Here is an 18,684-nt window from a genome sequence, read left to right on the forward strand (position 1 = left end):
GAGAGATTTGACCATGTCTCACCTCCTTTTTCAACCAAATCGTCGGTAATAACTCTTGTAGTGAGGGATCAACATTTAACCACAAATTAACATCCTGGAAACCAAATACCACACAAGGTCATTTTTATGTAACTCATTGACCCATGTGTGCTATATACTGCCTCTTGCTATAATGACAGCCTGGTGATGTGGTCAACTCATTGACAGATGCCAACCTCAGGAGGGAATTCTATTTTTGATCAATTCTCTTCAGGTAGTGTAACGTAATGTTTAAATACTATAACGCAATACAAATGACGTCCAAAATGGCTTTAACCACCCCCTTCCCTACGTCACCTCCATACACAATACTTTACTGTATTTGGTGCAGTTTGAACATTATTTAACACATGACGTTGTTATTGTACCTTTTGATCTATACTTCATTTATTAACCATCCTGGAGATACAGGAATATTGACTTTTTCTTAAATTCCTTGGGCCCAGAAGAACAATTTCAGATATTTTATAACTTGATCAAAGCATATTCAAATTCAATCCCCGTTTTGACTCCAATAACACAGTTTGATCAAGGCTGCCTTCTTGACACATATTCTGAATTTGCATACTCTCTTCTAATACTTGAAGCAGTAAAATGCAGTTAGTACGCAACGGAACTCTATCTTTGACTATTTTTCCATATCGCAGTCTTTGTGACAGGTGAAAATGTGTATAGCTTATATTTACCAATACATCCTTTTAGCTCGAAGCGCATACTGATATAATTATACCAAGCTTTTGGGCGTATACGTATAGCAATAACTGCCACTGGCTCGTCAACGGTCTCAGTAACGGGTGTAGTGTTATCCGTATTAGCCGTAAATACCTGTACAAACATTACAAGAGATTGTCGTAATTAACCCGAGCAACTAACCAGATAGAAAGTAAACTCAACAATGAAATATAGTACACATGACACTGTGCCATATATATCCACGATAAGTACATGAGAAGGTAATGATAATACCATATTTCGTCAAATAAACGCCCCCGGAGGCGTTTCATTTTCCCAAGGGGGGGGGGGGGTATTTGAGGGGGGCGACTATTTGACGAAATACGTTCAGAAGATAATGAATTAACCCAGTACATCCATTGTCCTATTAGAGTATTATTATTCAATACTCATGCTCCACCTGGACTGATGATAGAGCGTTTCTTCGTTTGTATGGAGCTCACCTTGTTATTGTTGCTGCCGGCTTCACTGATGTAACTCCATGTCAACCCATCTCGTGTATATTCAACCCAATATTGGGTGACCCACTGGTCTTCATCGTCCCGCCCTTGCATCACAACAGCCGTAATAATAGTTTCACTCAGAAAAGACACTTGGATCCACTGCTCCTGATCTTGGGCGTGTGACCCAGCCGTCCATGCACCTCTTGAGAAGCCTTCTCGTGGTTGGTTAAGACGAGCTCTTGTTGGTCCATGTGATGAATCCCAAACACTCGAAGCTGAAAGCTGGCTGTCTAAAATGCTACCGCTCTCCATTCCCAGAGTGAAGTTGCAGCTCGCTATTTATGTTAAGAATATAGGAATTGTAAATAACTACAAATAGTTAGATTTAATATCATAATAGGGAAAGGTGTAATAAAGGTTTTAAATATGTTTTGAAGACTAATGCTCTCGATATTTTGTGAGACTTCTATCTATAATGTTGTTATCCTCTTTCTTTCCTGAAGTGATCATTGTATCGTGCATTGTTAACTAACAGTTCTGTCCACGTAAAGCATATGCTAATTTGAGATTAGCACATGCATAGGAAAAAAAAGAAGAGTTTGCGCTTAGCCATAACCTTTTCAAATTTGGTGTTTATTCTTAGGTCGGTCAACTCACAATAACTAAAGGGTTCACAAAAAATAACTCCCCCCTAAAATTACAAAACATTTATCTGCATAACTTGACATACATTTCGTGGATTTGAAAAATTTAAAAACCTGTGAATAAAGGAATTGTTTTTCTACCCTCCCAACGTTCTTTCGTCTGAAAATCTTTTTGTTTTGGCCAAAAATAATCACGTTTTCTAACAATGATGCTTTCAGAAAAAGTTGCACTTTTCAACATCCTCATTTATGTCAAAATTAGCTTCAACAAATCATTATTTTGCACTACGTGATGGTTGCATGGGTGACTAAGAGTTCAAAGACAAAAAGTGAAGGAACAAAACACCAATTAAATCAATCGTAACATTGATACCGAGAAAGTTTTGTACAATACATGTATGGGATGTTGAAAAGCGCAACTTTTTTAAAGCATTATTTTGGGACAATGTGATTATTTTTGACCAAAACAAAAAAGATTTTGAGAAGGGATAACTTTGGTAGGGTAGCAAAAAGATGCCTCTATTCACAGGTCTTTAAATTTTTCAAATCAACAAAATGAATGTTAAGTTATGCAAAGAAATGTTTTGTAACTCCTAAATTGATTTTACCATTTTTGAAACACCGGCTCAATAAAATCTTCTAGAAAAACCCCGTACATGTTAATTAGTCATTGTTTTATACTGCACGATGATTGCATGGGTGGCTGGATAATCTTATACATCAAAATTAAAGAAAACAAAAACACCATTAAATAAATCAAAACATTGATATCGAGAATGTTTTTGTACATTAAATCTATAGGATGTGGAAAAGTGCAACTTTTTCTGAAAGCATCATTTTTGGAAAATGTGATTATTTTTGGCCAAAACAAACAGATTTTTTAATAAAAGAACTTTGAAAGGGTAGGAAAATGATTCCTTTATTCACAGGTTTTTAGATTTTCCAAAACAACGAAATCTATGTCAAGTTATGCAAAGAAATGTCTTGTAATTTTAGGGGGGAGTTATTTTTTTTTGAACCCTTTATATGACAGCATCCCAATGTCGCAGAAAAGGGGTACATTTTAAAGTGACTGTTCACGGAAAAAAATACAAAAATGTTTGTGTTTTCGGCAAAATGTCCAGGAAATGTAAAACAACGGGTTCTTTTAAAATATGCCTATATTTGCTCTGGTTTTGGGTAAAATTAAGAAAAATCATTAAAATGTCCATGGTAACAGAAACAAGAGTAATTTTGACGTTCATTTGGGAACATTTATGCGGCCGTGTTACCAGTGGGGTAGATTTCTTTTTGACATTGGTGGATGGGGTTAGAAAAAAGTTCTTGAAGTATAGTGAATCCACCACCTTTTGGCGACTTAATAAGTTTATGGAACAAATGTGCAAATATTTGTGCAATATTGAAACTAAACTGATGAGATATGGTGCAAAAGTGGAATAAATTCGCGCGAAGTGGTCATATATGGTCATATATGAGGTTAATTTGGCCAAAAAACAAACATACAGGTGTCAACTTGGAGGGGGGGGGGTGATTGCATGGACCATCCCCTGGCAAAATATTGGGGAATTTATCCCCATCCACCCGGGATCTACGCCTATGCGCGTTACTTTTGATTACCGAGCTGACCCATTAGTTACTCTTACCTCTTTTTTTGCATATACTCCATTTCCGTTGTGAGCATTGAGCGTCATTCCACCATCCCTGAAGATGACGCAATTCTTTTCCATAGAATAAGATGCAATCCTCCTTATTACCATAGTTGTTTGGCTCATCATGTGCCCAATTCTGGTAATCATACTTTATTAAAATAAAGAGTTATTAATGATCCAATTTTCAATCATTTAATGAGGTTAGATTTACTGATGACTGTATACTTAGAATTTTGTAACATAATGTATGAAACAATGAAACCTGTTCTTGAAGTAAAAAAGGGACGAATATTAACTTTCTATAATAAAATTGCTCTATATAATAATGTTGTTTATAAAAATAATAACATCAAAGTACATACCATTCAATAAAATGAAGAAATGTGTTATTTTTATGTACGTATATCTAGCACTCAACAATAATAAAATCGCTGTTCAAAGTTAAAAGTAAAATTTTCATACGAGTGTCTCGTCTGTCCATTGATAAGTACCCTCCACTAGTGTATCATGCAGACCAATGTAAAGACTGGAATAAACATCCTTCGTTAGCCCTAGGAAAATAGAAACATCATTTAAATGGTGAGGGACCCTTATAGGAAGAGAAAATTACCTAGATCGCATAACGTTGTATAAAATATTCCACACACTATTCCATAACATTGGATATCATGAATACGTTTTCATACAGCGTCACCAATCCAGATCCCAAAATTAAAATTTAGGCGACTTACGCTGTTGATATCCAAGTACGCTGTATCTCAATTCAGGCAGATTATGTGTGTAATGAAATAATTTATAAACAAAAAGTTCGTAATATCAATTATATGCTTCGGCTGGATCAACGTAAAAGTAATGAGATAGACTGCAACCCGCCATAATTCACATGTTCAAATACGGAATATAATAGGTTAACTGCCCAAAGTACCACATACCTTGTAGAAACACCTGTTCACCAACGTTGTGTATACTGGCTAATGAAGATCCATAGCTGCTGCAAACACTTCTAGCCCCATCGAAGTTTGTATTCGTTTTACTTATGAAATAGCAGTATCCAGAATATCCGTGCCAGTTTTCTGGGCATTGCTCAAGGATCGATGTATTTGTAGGAGCTGCATGAAGCAAAAAATAAATAATTAAGTTGGTAAAACTGTGCTTCATCGTAGTAAACTGTGCTTCATTGAAGTAAGACATGCTTATTTTGCTCTGAGCTTATCTTGTTTGCTACTGAGTTCTATTTGAACTTGCCTTCAGTTTTTGACTTGAATTTGTTTTTAAATTACAGCATGTAGTTTTTGTTGTTTGCTTTTATATTTTGTTGTCTGTCCCTGAAGAAGAGCAGTTTATCTGCTCGAAACGTCGGTTGTTTTTTGTCCGTTTAGTGTTCGACTGCTATGTACACAGTGATTTTCATCACTTCCAGTGTACTGTTTTCCTGACACTTTTGTGGGCTCTGGAATTGGCAATTTTTGGCCATCGAACTTTGCTTATTTTGTGCCTACTCTGGATGTTTGGTTTAGCGTGTCTGTTTATATGCACAGTGATTTTCATCACATGTTCTAGTGCAGTTTTGTATTACCATTGATCCTTGTTGTTTTTGCAGGTTTAGCACTTTTGTGAGCCTTGGAACTGGTTATTTTTGGCTATCGAACTTTGCTTACTTCCTATGCCTACATTTGCTGGTTTTGCCCCCCCTGCATATTGTCTAGTCTGTATTTTACTTGTTTCCCCACATCAAGTTGGTGTACCTTGCTCGTTTTCCTTTCTAATTTTGTTTGTTTGTTTGTTTGTTTGTGTCGTTGGATAATGGAGTAGTTTTAGGGGTGGTGCAATAATTATGTGTACCCCCCGGGGGGTGAATTATAGGGGGGGGGCAAAGATTTTTGGCAGACCAAAAGGGGGGGCAAGCATTTTTGGCAGGTCGAAAGGGGGGTCAAGCGATTTTGGCAGGTCGAAAGGGGGGGCAAGCAATTTTGGCACATATATTTTGGGCACTGTTTCTATATTACGCCCTAAAAGGCGTAGGAAAACGTTACGAAGACGTTCAAATATGCACAATTTCCTGCTCGCTGCGCTCGCATTATATGTTAAGACAATTTCAGGTTTTAAATTCGGGTTACCCAAAATCTTGCATGTGTAAGGGGGGGGGGGCAAAGATTTTTTGGCACATCAAAAGGGGGCAAAGGTTTTTGGCACGTCGAAAGGGGGGGGCAAAGATTTTTTGGCACAGGCAGAGGGGGGGGGGAAGCGATTTTTGGCAGAAAATTTTGAGAATCCACCACCCCGGGGGTACACATAATTATTGCACCACCCCTTAAGCATCCGCTTTGAGTTTATGTACTGTACATGAACTGGACCCGAAAAATAGACATTGTTTGAGAAAATTACAAGACATAGCATTAAGTGACCCACAAGAACTAACATAAGCTACCTATCCCAGTTATACAATCTATACACAAAAGTCTAGCTATTACTCTCTTATTTAACATGTTTAAATAGGCTCTAAACTTTGAACTTTGAGTATATATATTTGTACTGATTTCAGTCCACAATTTTAAAAACAAGCAACATATCCAAGTATTTTTACTCTAGATCAATAATATGTAGATCAAAAGACAACATCCTTTTGGTTACCTTGAGGTCGTTTTTCTTCTTCTGGTACACAATCTTCAAATATTGGGCTACAATAGCGAAGTCCAATTGGCATTTCTTTTCCACCTTAATATGAAATTGAGCAAAAGATAAAGCAATAATGTGAGAAGAGTCCCTACTGTTAAGGGGGTACTACACCCCTGTGGTAAATTTGTGACTACTTTTGCATTTTTCTCAAAAAATAATAACACACTGGTAGCAAAAGTTATGTATATTATTGGGGCAAGGAATCCAATTACTACACTGAAATTTCAGTGTATTCCTTGCCCCTACAATATGTATAACTTTTGTTACCACTGTGTTATTAGTTTTTGAGAAAAATGCAAAAATAGACACAAATTTATTGAGGGGTGTAGTACCCCCTTAAATATACACTCTTATTGCAATATCAGATACGATGTTCCCTTTTTTCCCCGAACAATTAACCCTAAAAACTACGAAGGGGGGGATGCCAACCGGATTTTCCGTCATAAATAAAAAACGTGCGTGTTTACGCCCTAACGACCTAAGCTAATCATAGACCCGATTTAGCTAGATCTCGGTCTCTATCACACAATCGCATTTTGTAAACCAAATACAGCGGCCGCATGTAGGCATTGGTTTAGGCAGGATATTTTATTTCATCAGAGTACGTTAGCATTTTTCACTGTAAAACCCTGTATATTCAAAAGATTTCACCCTTTTCGTGCAGTGCCGCCCTACGTGTATTATGCTTGTGAAACCACGCCTCTAATTACAACAGTGTACACGTCACAACAGTTTGAGACTAAATAATGGTTTCTTCCGACTAAACATGCTAAACGCTATCTCCCCTCGGATCGATTCCCCCCCACGTGAAATAGCAAGTCCGCCGTGTCTCAGTGAAATGAGTTCATCAGCCGCTAAAGCGAAACTTCGGTGTTCAATTCGACACATATGACGTTACACTCAATATGTATACGTATGGGCTTAAACTTGACATGCACTGCCTTACTTTTGATACATGGCGTGAAAATCGACCGAGGCGTGGTAAATCTAGTATTTATGCTCGAAATGGCATTTTCTTTTATCCCACGATAATTTATAAGTTATGAGTAGTTCATCAGAAACGACACTCAATCGGCCGGAGGATGGCTATGGCCCATCAGTTGGCCAGGCGAAGACTGTACGGTATAGTCAACCTCTTAGTGACAATATTGCTTAAGTTGTAAATGGAATTTAGGTAGGGTGGTCTTTACTGAGCGAACTGTCAATTACTTTAAATTTTGACTTTAAAGATTACTTCGCAACGCTTCCAAATATGAAGTCAAGCGCGAAGAGATGTGAGGGCGCGTAGGTTGCTTATGTTTGTTATAGTTGCTTTCTTCTAAGGTGATCTGTAACTTCGGTCTTAAATGTTGAGGTGATTGGGATGTTAACTATATGTGACCATCCTCCACAACTGAGCCCGGATGTCGCCAGTGCCACTATTGAGATATGCTCCATTGAACTTAACAATAAACAATAGGAAACAAAGGATTTATTGACTGTTTTATTGATTTTTTCACTACTTAAATGTCAAGTACTATCTCAAAAATAATGATTGGGGACTTCAGGGCTCAGTTGTGCTGGATGGTCACATTTATGTTCAGGCAGTACATTCCACTCTTGTATTGTTCTTGGGAAGTACGAGTCTTTGTAACAGTTTTTCTTTGCTCTTGGTCTGAGATATGCTAGACTGTTGTTATGACGAGTGGCCGGACGACTGGTGTGAGAAACGTTTGTGCCGGTATGGTAACCTGGCCAGAGTTGATTTTGTGAAGCATAGTCAACCTTGTTGCCTGCCGACGCATCTGGAGAGAATCCCATTGTAATGATTTCATCATCTCGGTGACACTGATTGTTCTGCCGTAGTTTCTGCAAGCGAATATTGCTGCTTTGCGTTGGACTGATTCCACCTTCTGTATGAGTTCTTTATTAGCGGGGTCCCAGACACAACAGCAGTATTCGAGGTGCGGGCGTACCAGAGCTTTATTTGCTGTGGCTTTAAGAGTAGTTGTGCATGGGTGTAGGTTTCTTCATACAACTCCAAGCACTCTCTTTGCTTTAGCTACAGCTTGGTTAACATGAACATCCCATTTTAGGTCTTTTGTAAGGTGTACACCCAGATAAGTAGGAGTCTCAGTTTCTTGAAGTATGTTTTGACCAAGTTTGTATTGATGGTCTGGTTTTTGTTTAGAATGAGTTATTTTTAAAGTGTAACATTTCTGCAATAATACGGAGTCAACAATATTAATCCCCCATTGGCTGCAAAGATGACCCTGTCTTCCTCTAATGGTCATACTACATCCTGCTCGGCATATAAATATGATAACACAAAGAGCATACATAAAGCATCAGGAAGTTTTATGGAAACTTAATTAACTGTTTTCGTCTTTGTTGTAAGTTACGTCCTTCTGTTTTTTACGTTTCCTTCTTTTACATTTGAAAAAATATCAATATGGATCACTTCTAAGAACATTTCATTGCAATAAATCCAAATATCTTAAATAGGGGCTTATGTTTTTTTATATAAAATATAAGGTATAAAATAACATATAAAGCGCTACCAATAAGAATGATAATTTTACTTACTGTCCGTGTTTGGTCCGCAAGTTTCTTCGCTAAAAGCTACGTCACCAAAAGCAGTTTCAGGCCATGTTAGTGTCCCTTCTATGTCCGATGAAGTCATCTCGGTAGAGCAAACTCCTTCTTTATTACTACTTAATAATTTCGAAATAAAGTAACAAAATGAAAATGCAAACATTATGAGCAAACAAGGTCACAATCATGTTAATGACATACGTGTGCAATATATAGCCAAATTTATATTTATTATTATTATTATTATTATTATTATTATTATTATTATTATTATTATTATTATTATTATTATTATTATTATTATTATTATTGTTATTATTAATTCCTGGATCCGCAACTGATTTGGCTCAAGCTGCTCTTAAACAGACATTTCCATAATTAATTTGCAGTAGATGCCTTTCTAGTTACATTGACGGTATTGTTAGAATCAAACACTTTTGCTAATTAGTGTAATTAATTAAAGCCATCAGTGGAAGTCGCCATGATGCTGTGGTGACGTCACATTGCACAGATTTGGCGGGCGCTTAGGTCGCGTGGTAAGCGATATTTGCAACACGGAAATCAGCGCGAAATGGAACAAGAAAATCAAAACAACATACATGTGCAACCTTGACTGTTTCAAAAAAGCCCGCCAAAGCCATGCAGGTAACTCCCAGAGGATGATTTAAGGAAGCCCCATCATGCACTGTAAAAGTGTTATCACTAGAGTTTCAACTGCCACTTTACTTTTCAAATCCCATTGAACTCTGTGCAAAAGATGTTGTTTTAGAATTGCCCGTGTGTCATTATTACTTGGTCGATTTCAGATTTAAAGTGATGTATGCATGAAGGATAATTCACACCTTCTGTAGATAACATAAAATGTGAAATCGACCAACTTTTTGAAGGTGTTTTTATTGTAAATATATCTGTCCAAATTCAAATTTAACCATGCACGTGTGTATGCAGTGGGCGGGCAGTGGTGTCATGTTCACTCACACAGCTGTGCTAACCGCAAGACTTGCTGGGAAGTGCTTAAATCATCCTCTGGGTAACTCCAAGGTCATGCATTGAATTGGTTTGAATGAGGAATACTACGGGAACCAGCTCCTTTTGTTAAAAGTCACACATGTGTGAAGTGGATAACCTCCATAGGAAAAACTAGCATTGCCCACTCGGCTGTATCGATACTTAGGTTCAATGGGCTACCATGACGTCAAGAAATGATCGAAAATGGCCGCCCCCATACCGGGAAATTTATTGATATTTTAATTTTATTTCTTTATAACGGAGAGGTTTTTTGTACTTTAAACAAGTTATGTTTATTAATTTATAAACAATGATAATAGGGCAAAACATAACATGACCTTTAAGAGAACTTAGCCCACTTTGCTACAATTTTGAAGAATTTAGCGAAATTTTTTTGTTTCATACTATTTGAAGTGAAAGTTGGTACACATTTAGTCCATTTCCCGCGAAGCGCGCAAAAATGTGCAATTTTACATTATTATACAGACTTGTATATTCCAAGACTGGTCTGGACGGAGCCTGCATAGACCGCACGGGCTAAATATTAATTGGGGTATGTCGGGAGATGGTGTAAAATAATTGTTTGATAGAAAATTTGCTTTCCATATGTTTACATTATGGTGCTAATAATGTAGCGAATTTGTCTAAAATGGCGGATTTAGAAAGGCTGTGGTGGACACAATTTGGAACTTTATGCAACACGATTCTGTTATTGTGAAATTTATAGGGGGTTGAGGTGGTATTTCTTAAACTTCGTCAGCAACTGGCATTCATCACAGCTGAAATACACATACAATGTACGAAGTTTTTGAACAGGGGAGGAGCTTAAAAATAGGGCTCTTAAAAGCTGTACGTACTCAGAAAGTTTGAATGGCCCCTGGGGCCAAATGTTATAAACTTACGGTACAAAAACAACTTTACGGATTCCTGGTTGACCAATGAACTCACACTGTTTCTCTGTTCACAGTAAGTTTAAAACATTTGGCTCCAGGGGACCATTCAAAATTTCTGAGTGCGTACCACTTTTAAGAGCCATATTTTTAAAGCTCCTCCCACTTTCAAAACTGGTAGATCACAGGTGCATTTCAGTTCTGACGAACACTTATTGGTATTTAGGTTCAATAAAATCGCCTCAAACCTCAATAAATTTGATAATATCAGAATAATGTTGCTCAAATTCAGAAATTTTACCCCCACAAATATCAAATTCAGTGTACTTAGATTCTCCATTTTAAGCTAATTCACTACGTTATGAACGCCATAATGTAAACTAATGGAAAGCACATTTTCTGTCAAACAATTATTTTACACCATCTTCTAACACACCCCAAACAATATTTAGCCCGTGCCGTTTATGCAGACCTCTACCAGACCATTCTTCGAATTTTGTGAAAAAGTATTCCATATTAAATGTCAAGTCTGTATATAAAATAAAGGTGTTTGCCAAAAGTGTGCGTAAGACCATGGACGGGGTTCTTTATTTTAGCCACTACTAATATGGAAGGGAATGCGGATATATATGTCACTCTCCCTTGGTAAAATATGTTTTAATACCTTTAGGCTTCTTGCAAATAAATCCTAGGCTGCTACCACAAGGGCTGTCATTCCAGTTTCCACTTCCTCTTGACCACAATTGTACACAGTCTTCACCTAAGTTGTGATTATCTGGTTGATTAGGAGTCCAACTTTCAAAATCAAGCTGTGGTATGGAGATGTAATAGAGGAGTCAGCGAGAGATAAAAAAAATGAAGAAAGAAAGTAACATCGATTATCAGAAAGTTGCGTCGACAAGTGCAGAATGTATAGCAATGCATTCAAAAAAAGTAGAAATTTCATGGTTACGGCGGCAATAGACTTTAATTTGAATAGGAATCGAAATGTGATATATATTAACAATAAAGTATATGGGTGGTGATGATGATGATGATGATGACGATGATGATGATGATGATGATGATGATGATGATGATGATGATGATGATGATGATGATGATGATGACGACAACGACGATGATGGTGATTGTGGTATCAGTGGAGGTGCATAAATATTTCATACTTACAGGTGTTCCATCGACCCATTCAAATTCGTGTTCATTTGTTTTGTCGTGAAGTCCTATCCACAAATCTTGTGATGTTCTTCTAACTATCGCTGTAATACAAATAAAGTTCTTATAAACCATTTATCGTTTTTCAACCAAGTTTAATATTGTTGTACGACTATCTGACCGTGTACGTGATAGCTAAATTTGAATTACTACCTTCCTCAACTGCATTATCAGGATAATTTCCCACGAATGTTCCTTCGCTACGTGGACTTCATGCAACTACCGCAGGTTTTGTGATCATGATGTATCATGTATGGCGAATGTTTTTAGTCAAGAACGTTCGTGGTCATGTATATGTCGAAAGTGGTCTTGCACATGTATCATATATACCAAAAGTGTTTAGTTCCGAGCTTTTGTGGCGGCTATAAAATGAGTCAGTGGCATCTTTAATCGCGACATATTAATTGGCTTTTTAAAACGTTATTGCAAATATTTTGGGCAAACATTTTTTATAATAGTATGGGTGTTTTGCATGAGCAATAACACACTCTTGACTCGAAATATTTTTTCAACCACAAAATAACATTCTGTTTAGAATGTTTTGTATCAAGTTTTCGAAAATGTTTTTGGAATGTTATTAAAACGTTTTTATACCCTTTATATAACCCGACATTTAAACGTTTTCTGTAAAACATTTTGTGTTTGCTAAGTAGTAGATTATCAAAAAATGTTGTTAATAGTATGAAAACGTTTTATACCCTTAATATACCCTTTATATAACCCGACATTTAAACATTTTCTGCCAACCTTTTATAACCTTTTGCGAATGATGTCGAAAACGTTTTGTGTTTGCTGGGATGGTAGGTTATAAGCCACATTAGTTACGATCTGTTTAACGAGTTCAAGATACACACTGTAAAAACAGTGTGCAGCACTTCAACACTTTTCTAAACAAATCCTTACCTTCACTTTGTAAACATGTTAAAATACTAAACATGTTCAGAGTATTTGATATGCAGTGGTATAGCTTCTAAATATTTCTTTTACACAAGTGAAAGCAAGAATATGTTCAATGGCTTAACACAGTTTTTGGAGTGTATGTAATCCTTACCCAAATGATAATATTGCTCTTCATCCGAGTGTATACTGGTGAGGTTACTAGTCATATTCTGACAGGCGAACACAGCATCATTGAAGCTCAAACGAAGTTCGACATTGACAAAGTAGCAGAATGGTCCGTGTGGATCCCATCCATCTGGACAGAAACCTTGAAAATCAACACATGCAAGAAGGTTTAGAAACAAGAGCCTTTAAGCCTTGAAAATATATATTTACACCAACAAGTTCTAAACTTGTCCGACGGCGAACCCGCTAAAAACCAACTAATTGGTATGAATTTCCGTCGTAAAAGCCTATCCCACAACCAACAAGTTTGATAGATTTAATGTGATCAACGTAACCATTTAGTAACGGGGTCGAAACGAAGTTAAATCAGCAGATGAATCAGAAGCAATAATTAGACCCATTAGGCACCAGAACCAAATTTTATCGATCTTGGATGGACTATCGGATTGGATGGACCGTCGATGCTGCTTCGATGCTTGTATTTAATGAACTATCAACTATAATTAATCAAAACTAATGGTAAATTTGTATTGGTTAATATCATTACATGCACAGATTCATATAACAATACAGGGTGTCCCAGAAAAAATTACCGAGCGAATAAAATTGAACGTAAGTCGAGAAATAGACATCAAAATCAAAAAATTTAAAATGTAGCGCATAGCTTATTTTGTTGTGCATTGCATACAAAAATTTTATTTGATTCGGTTGAACAGCTGCGAAAAAATGAACGATTACATAATGCGTGCATCAATTCAGTTCATTCCAAGTTTGATCAACAGGTGCTTTTTTCATACTCGCTCACCGCTTCCTTAAAAGTTTGCGTATCTCATTAAATTTAGTCCACATTATCTATTTTGTAATCGGTGTAATGTCATTCATGCTTTCACCAGTGCAGATGAATAACAGTCTGTCCGAGAAAACTTTGATTTCTGCAATTGAAAGCTTTCTAACTTCAATTCTTTATGTTGTGCAAATATGTTATATTATAACTTTCCAAAGAACATTTAAGCCAAGAATTACAATAAACAAGTGCTTACAGCTTTATGTGTGATTTTTGATACCATGCAATATTAATGTTGAAGTTTTAAAGGATTTAAACTTTGCATTACAATTTCTTGGAAATATTCCAAAAACATTTATGTGTGTGAGAATTTTTTTATTTTTAAGCCGGTTGGAATTCTTTATGCAATAATTCTTTATGCAACATAATATGTACAAGTACCGAGCATCATCTTACATGCAAGCTTTCATTTTCAATATAGTGCCGGTTTTCAAATTTGAACATTAAATGTTTTGCAAGAAACAGATTGTTTAAAAAGAACGAAAAGGATTTCACAAAACAAAATATGAAGCCCATTGACACTTAACCACTAGTGTGTATTGTGTTGAATGATGTTTCTTTCAAACTTGGAATGAAGTGAATTGACGCATGCGTTATGTAATCGCTTATTTCTTCGCGATCAGTCAACCGATTCAAATAAAATTGACATATAAGATGCAGAATAAGATGGGCTACACGGCGATGTTTAGATTTTTTGATTCTGATGTCTATTTTTCGACTTACGTCTAAATTCATTTGCCCGGTAATTTTTTCTGGGACACCCTGTACGGTAATCAATTAATTGAAGGATCGACCAAAGATTGAACTAATTTGGTTCTATTGCCTTAGATACGCGAAGGGTCTTCGAAGTAGATCAAAACTGAAGTGATCCAAAACGATGGACAGAATACAAAAAGAAAAGCACACGAACAAGCCTTGATCTAAGATACCAGTTACAACACATCACTGTCCTGTAACATTGTCAGAAGTATTACTAGACCTACAAAATAATACTACCTTCATCGCCTGCTTCTTCTGAACAATCTACCATGTAAACGGGTTCCCATTTTGCCTGCTCCGCTGATCCTGTCGATATGCTACAATAACGAAGGGCCAATGGCCATCCAGCTGTATAAAGAAGAAAGAGCTTAATCTTTACCGGACACCAAAAAATTCCAAACAAATTTCTCCAGGTTTCGATCTTTTCACTGTCATCGCATACATTTGTGTTGTATTACGGAGTTCGGAAGAGAAAATATTAAGTCTTTTATAGGCCAAACTAGCCTGACTTCTTTGCATAAAGTTATTTTTTTATTACTTCCGTGGTCCGAGCTGTGCGCCAAGCGTAGACGAGCGTACGCACAGAAGAAATAAACAACCACGCTGATTGGCTGATCAACGCACTTGACAACAAGCCGGTTGACCCATTGGTCTTCGGCATGGCGCGTAGTAGGCGACCTTGTCACTTCTACGCGATCGCAATTCACCATCGCGTACCCGGACCACGGAAGTAATAAAAAATTAACTTTAGGATTGGACAATGAAGTTTCCATTTACTCAAACATGTGTCAGTTACTGACGAACGTTTGACGTTGATTATAAGAACCTTAAGGGTAAAGACCTACCTCTGTGTGTGTCAAAAGAGCATTTCTCGTCGCTAAAGCCCAGTTCTCCTACAGCAGTTTCAGGCCACGTTAACTCTCCGTCAATATCACGAGTAACATTACCAGGACAAAATTCTTCAAATTGTTTTTGACAAATGAAATAAGGATATTATCAGTGGCGTTGCATGGGTGATCATATGGGGGGGGGCGCCGACGATGATTGGGGGCATCGGGTCTGATGGGGGTCATAACCCAGCAAACACAAAAACGTTTTAATAACGTTTTAAATACGTTATATTTTGGCTTTTGGTTTAGGTAAAAACGTTTTAATAACATTAAAATGTCGGGTTATATAAAGGTCATGATAACGTTTTAAAACGTTTTGTATGAAAACGCACTACAGCAATATTTTTAAATGTTTTCAAAAAATGTTATTGTAAACTATTTTTGAAAACATTTTTGCCAAATATTGTGTCAATACTTAAATAACATTATGTTAAAATGTTTGAATCCAGCAAACACAGAAATGTTTTTTCTAAAACCTTTTAATAACATTTAAATGTCGGGTTATATAAAGGTCATGAAACGTTTTTAAAACGTTATTGAAAATATTTTGAGCAAACATTTTTCGCAAAATATTTTTTCAACCCCAAAATGACATTCTGTTTAGAATGTTTTGTATCAAGTTTTCAAGAATGTTTTTGGAATGTTATTAAAACGTTTTTATACCCTTTATATAACCCGACATTTAAACGTTTTCTGTAAAACATTTTTGTTTGCTAAGCAGTAGATTATCAAAAATTGTTTTTTAAGGTTATGAAAACGTTTTATACTGTTAATATACCCTTTATATAACCCGACATTTAAACGTTTTCTGACAACCTTTTATAACCTTTTGCGAATGATGTCGAAAACGTTTTGTGTTTGCTGGGAAGCAATTATCCTATTTGATTTTTTAAGAAATTGCATGTGCCCCCTGCCCAATTTTGTCCTTGGGCCAAACACAAAATGGGTGTCAGGGGTTTTAGCTTAAAAGCACTGACCGCTCTTAGATGCTATATGTTGAAGGTATAAATAGGAATTTTACTGTCGGTGTTCACAAAATCACAACTTTACTGGAAAAATGCTTAATGAGCTATAATGCCATATCAATAATTTAGCTAAGTAACGAACCCGCCATCTGCAAGCCTCTATTGCAAGGTATAAGTTCTGCTTGGCCCCAGCGACCTTTCTGAGTAGTACAGTCGTTTACTGAAAAACAATGAACAAAATTTCATTTTCAGACAATCACACTGTAAAGTATAAAACCACCATATTTTATTAACTTTGTTCAACTACATGTAAGAATCAGCCATTTTTATTGCAAAAAAAGTGTGCGTGGGTGAAACAAAGCGAACCCTAAGAGAGCGTCTGAAAGAACATACTGCCAAGACAACCTCAAATCAATTGGCATTTGTAGAGTACAGCAAGGAAACCGGACATAAACCGGACACTGGAAAATAATGTTAAATCCTCTGTAGAGAAGACAGGTTTTTACCAAGAACAATTAGGGAAGCCATTAAAATCAAAGAAGAGACCAGCCCATCCTAAATAGGGACGGAGCCGACAACATTTTAGAATATATGATTCTCTTCTGGAAACATTATCACAAGAAACAAAAGGGACATTGTCAACATTTAGAAACACTAGAGAATCATCAGTCAGTCTACCAACAGCATTACACCGCTGATGACGGAGAATAGTAAATAATTTTTTCTCTCTGAAATATTCGATTCAAAAAGTAAGTATTATTTACCAGTTTTAAAATATACCTTTGAAGCAATTTTAAAGTCTGACCTTGCACTGAAGGCGTGATTATTGCCTGTAACGGGTGTAACAGGTAGGCATTTATTTAGCACAAATAAAGATATGGTTTTCAATTGGACTTGTTGAAATTTAGGATTATCGTTTAGATCTAGTATTTATATTACGTGATTATCGATGTCAAAACTATTTTGCTACCATAATCTACCGTTAAATCGTAACAATATTATCAGGGTAATAATTGCCTACATACATTCTTACCATTTGCAATAGGCCTGATTATCGCTTGCAGCAAGTAGGCCCTATTGTCAGTACCATCGAAGGAATAAACTTCCCCAGAAACCATTTCATACGGATCAGTGTTTCTAAACCAACGAACAGCAGCGGAATCAGAAGATCCGCTTTGATAGGCAAGTAAGGGACGTTTGAACGCGAATCCTAGAACATCTCCTTCCTTTGTGTATATATGCTCATTTATGTCTACCGTATGGTGTATTTCTTGGCCTGGTAATGACGCTGGGATATTGTTTATACCAACAATCTTAAACTGATCGTCTTCATTTGCGACGCGCCTCCAAACGATTGCACGAAATGGTTCACTCCGTTTTGCCCAGAAATTCCAGTGCGTGATGACACCGTCACAAGGTGTTTCTTTTCCAGGGATAACAAATGTCCAATCGTTGGTGTCCAGTACCCTTGTTTGACCCCCTGAACGGTCCAGAGTGGACCAGCCAAATCGTGAATCTCCTAAACAAGCATCTTTCTTTTCTGAAATAGAAAATGGAAGGAAAAGGAAAGGAACTATGGTTTTAGTAAAAAGTAAAATCAAAACGAAACATGAATAAATTCCTGTTTTTACTGGTCAGTGGCGTAGCTAGGATTTTAGTGTGAAAGGAAAAGCCAATTTTTTCCCCATTGTTTGCCCCATTTTTAGTAATTTTAGGGACACTTTACCCTTTGCCGTCCCCATGCCATCCCCGAAAAAATTGCTCCCTGGCTCGCACCCTGGCTACTAACGAACCTCCTGCTGGTCTTTAATGATATAGTTTGAAAAGGGTAAAATTATGCAACATTTTGAAAGTTGAACAGTTATGTTAAAAGTACTCTAACGAGACACGCTGTAAAGTAGCAATATGCGAATATTAACTATTATCGGTAACTACTGAGCTTCTTCACTGCTTCTTCTATACGTAAAATAATAAATCAAATGCTTGATGATTACCTATACATCCTTGAAGCTCAAACCGCATACTAATATATCGATGCCAAGCTTTAGGGCGTATTCGTATAGCGATTACCGCAACTGGCTCAGGAAAACGTTGCATGACTGGTGAAGTATTATCCGTATTACCCATGAATACCGTAGGTGTACAAGCTTCCGGCAATATGGTGCAAAGAAATTTCTAAAACAATGATTAAGATTCAATATTGTTATGTGCCCCAAAGTGTGCCACAAGAAATTCATATCTAGTTATGTGTAGAAATTTCTGGAAACTCAATTGGAAAATGTTACTATCAC

General features: G+C 36.7%; 2 protein-coding genes across 3 annotated transcripts in view; both read right to left on the reverse strand.

The window, feature by feature from the left end:
* Positions 1-8,929, reverse strand: part of LOC140165634 (uncharacterized) — a 137,985-nt gene extending 129,056 nt beyond the window's left edge. Inside the window, exons 1-7 of one of the 2 annotated variants that reach the window (XM_072188924.1) lie at positions 8,749-8,929; positions 6,139-6,222; positions 4,440-4,616; positions 3,970-4,058; positions 3,502-3,655; positions 1,215-1,549; positions 726-864 (exon numbers count right to left, since the gene is read on the reverse strand). In XM_072188924.1, the coding sequence (XP_072045025.1) occupies positions 726-864; positions 1,215-1,549; positions 3,502-3,655; positions 3,970-4,058; positions 4,440-4,616; positions 6,139-6,222; positions 8,749-8,920 (1,150 nt within the window). In that variant the 5' untranslated portion in view covers positions 8,921-8,929. The remainder of the gene's footprint in view (positions 1-725; positions 865-1,214; positions 1,550-3,501; positions 3,656-3,969; positions 4,059-4,439; positions 4,617-6,138; positions 6,223-8,748) is intronic. The other variant, XM_072188925.1, reaches the window with a different exon arrangement.
* Positions 8,930-11,287: 2,358 nt separating this feature from the next.
* Positions 11,288-18,581, reverse strand: LOC140165552 (uncharacterized). Its single transcript, XM_072188839.1, has 8 exons — positions 18,388-18,581; positions 17,427-17,933; positions 16,536-16,613; positions 15,384-15,497; positions 14,776-14,886; positions 12,922-13,077; positions 11,826-11,914; positions 11,288-11,464 (listed from the first exon to the last, which is right to left on the reverse strand). The coding sequence occupies exons 1-8, from the start codon at positions 18,518-18,520 to the stop codon at positions 11,288-11,290; spliced, it is 1,365 nt and encodes a 454-aa protein (XP_072044940.1). The 5' UTR covers positions 18,521-18,581.
* Positions 18,582-18,684: the final 103 nt, after the last annotated feature.

Source organism: Amphiura filiformis, chromosome 12 (assembly GCF_039555335.1).
Source record: "Amphiura filiformis chromosome 12, Afil_fr2py, whole genome shotgun sequence".
NCBI lineage: Eukaryota > Metazoa > Echinodermata > Ophiuroidea > Amphilepidida > Amphiuridae > Amphiura > Amphiura filiformis.